Source organism: Lactuca virosa, chromosome 4 (assembly GCF_052849685.1).
Source record: "Lactuca virosa cultivar CGN04683 chromosome 4, Lactuca_virosa_CGN04683_v6, whole genome shotgun sequence".
Taxonomy (NCBI): Eukaryota; Viridiplantae; Streptophyta; class Magnoliopsida; order Asterales; family Asteraceae; genus Lactuca; species Lactuca virosa.
The window spans coordinates 30,964,704-30,967,103 of record NC_136429.1 but is presented as its reverse complement, the minus strand read 5'-3'; the positions used below and the strand labels follow the sequence as shown (position 1 = coordinate 30,967,103).

Here is a 2,400-nt window from a genome sequence, read left to right as displayed (position 1 = left end):
AGGACCGTGGATTGGTAGTCGTTGTTGTTTTTCAGAACAGGTAGAGATGGAGGATGGAAGGAGGAGGAAGGCGGTAGATGGAGTTGATCGTCAATCCTTAGTCTGTGTGTCGAATTCAATCCTCAATGTGGCGGTATCCTTGGCGGAAATCGGTGGCGGAAAGATCGCATGAAGAGATATTCATCAGAAGGAGGCGGATGATGGAGTCGTGAAGAACCTGAGAGATGAGAGAGAAAGTGAGAAACACGTGTTTGTGTGTGTGGTTTTTTTTTTAATTTGTTAAATTGATTATTATGATTGATATTTTTAATTTCTAATTTGCCCTTGTAAATATTTATAAAATGTCTAAGATACCATCGAAACAAGTGATAATTACAATTACGCCATGATCAATCTAAGCCATTCAAAATTTTGATCTAACGCTCCACCTTTAGTTCTCGGGTTTTCGGGAGACTTTGAGTTCTCAAATGATCATCTCTCTCTCTCTCTCTCTCTCTCTCTCTCTCTATATATATATATATATATATATATATATATATATATATATATATATATATATATATATATATATATATATACTCGCAGTTTAAAAAAATGTTCAAAATACGAAAAAAAAAAATAGAAAATCTTATTTTGAAAGACGAGTTGAATACTCAGTGAATGATGCTCATGTTATAAGGCGGAGGGCCTACATAGGATATTAATTTCCTGGACATATATGTATCGTAAAACAAGAATTCTTGTATTTTTCACATAAGATATACCCACATCTTGCAAGATTCCCAATGCATTGGTATCCATCAAAAATTTAGCAGAATCTCTTTTGGGTGTACTTTCCTATTTACATTTTTCAACATTTACAATAAAACCCTTCAGGGGATCTCTCTATAAGTATGTAGACCTCCACTTACTTCTCTAACACCCTAATTCTTTTCATTCTCTTTTTAACTTTCACAAAGATCGACCAACAAGAAGATGAACAGCTCTTGCAGTGAGAACTACTTGGATGAGCTAAGAAGAGGGCCATGGACACTCGAGGAAGACAATCTTCTTATCAATTACATCACTCGTCATGGTGAAGGCCGTTGGAACGCCCTAGCAAAATCTTCAGGTACATAAAACATGAAAACAACACCATTTATTCGTGTTTCGTGAATTTTATGGTCGTATATATGTTGTCTTCTTTAACAAAGGTTTTGATATAGTCTTCTTTGTGTTCTTTTCATCTCTCTTTTTGACAGGATTGAAAAGAACCGGTAAAAGTTGCAGATTGAGATGGTTGAATTATTTAAAACCAGATATTAAGCGCGGAAATCTTACCCCACAAGAACAAATCTTAATCCTCGAACTACATTCCAAGTGGGGTAATAGGTGAGACTACACGTATGCCAATATATATTTGTGTGTGTTATGTTACGAATTTAAGATGATCTAATTTATTATTGTTTTCTGTCTTCAAGATGGTCGAAAATTGCACGCCACTTGCCAAGCAGAACAGATAACGAGATAAAAAACTACTGGAGAACAAAGGTACACAAACAAGCATGCCACCTTAAGATCGACTCCAATAGCAAGAGGTTTGTGGAAACACTTCGGCGATTTTGGATGCCAAGATTACTTGAACAAGTTGAACAAAACTCATCCGCATCGTCATCATCTATTTGTACGTCAACATCTGAGACAGATCAAAACAACTTAAGCACTTCACCACAAACCGAACAAACTCTAATAGTGTCATCAGTAACATCTTCTTCGCTTTCAAATAAAAACGACAACCCTAATCCGAGCTCAAGCATTTGTTCCACAGATTCCACAGCTATGGTCTTTCCTGAACATTTAAATCTTCAAACAAACCCTAATGGAGAAATCGCTTACTACGGCTCATCACGCCAATACAACGACTGTTACCATGTGAATCTCAGTGAATTTGACATGGACTTCATCCATTTGGACATGCAAGCAGTAGGACCTGGTGACATGTCGGCTCCAGAATTCCAGCTTACAGAAGTAGATTGGATGAAAGATGATGAATTGGCTAGCACATCTTGGAACATGGATGAATTGTGGCATTTTAGGAAGTAGGCAGTTTTTGTTGCCATTGATAGTTGGCCATGGTATTATTAAAGTTTGTTGATGTGAGTTGTATATAATGCATAGGTACTTGTACATTGATTTGGAAAAGGCTTTACCTGACCTCTTACATTTGTCAATAACTTAATTACATACTTTTCTCGCTTTAATAGCAGCATCTCTTTTTTTTGGAACCGACAAATATATTATAAAAAGGGAAAACAGGAGAAAAGAGTTACAACCACACATCAGTGGCAGTGGCAATACAGATTGTCAAAATAGAAAAACAAGAAAAAAACATACAAATTAATAGAAAAAATGGCATTGAGA

General features: G+C 36.0%; 1 protein-coding gene across 1 annotated transcript; it reads left to right on the top strand.

The window, feature by feature from the left end:
* The first annotated feature begins 814 nt into the window (after positions 1-814).
* LOC145109659 (transcription factor MYB78-like) lies at positions 815-2,178 on the top strand. The gene is made up of 3 exons (XM_079046855.1): positions 815-1,111; positions 1,242-1,371; positions 1,461-2,178. The coding sequence occupies exons 1-3, from the start codon at positions 976-978 to the stop codon at positions 2,080-2,082; spliced, it is 888 nt and encodes a 295-aa protein (XP_078902981.1). The 5' UTR covers positions 815-975; the 3' UTR covers positions 2,083-2,178.
* Positions 2,179-2,400: the final 222 nt, after the last annotated feature.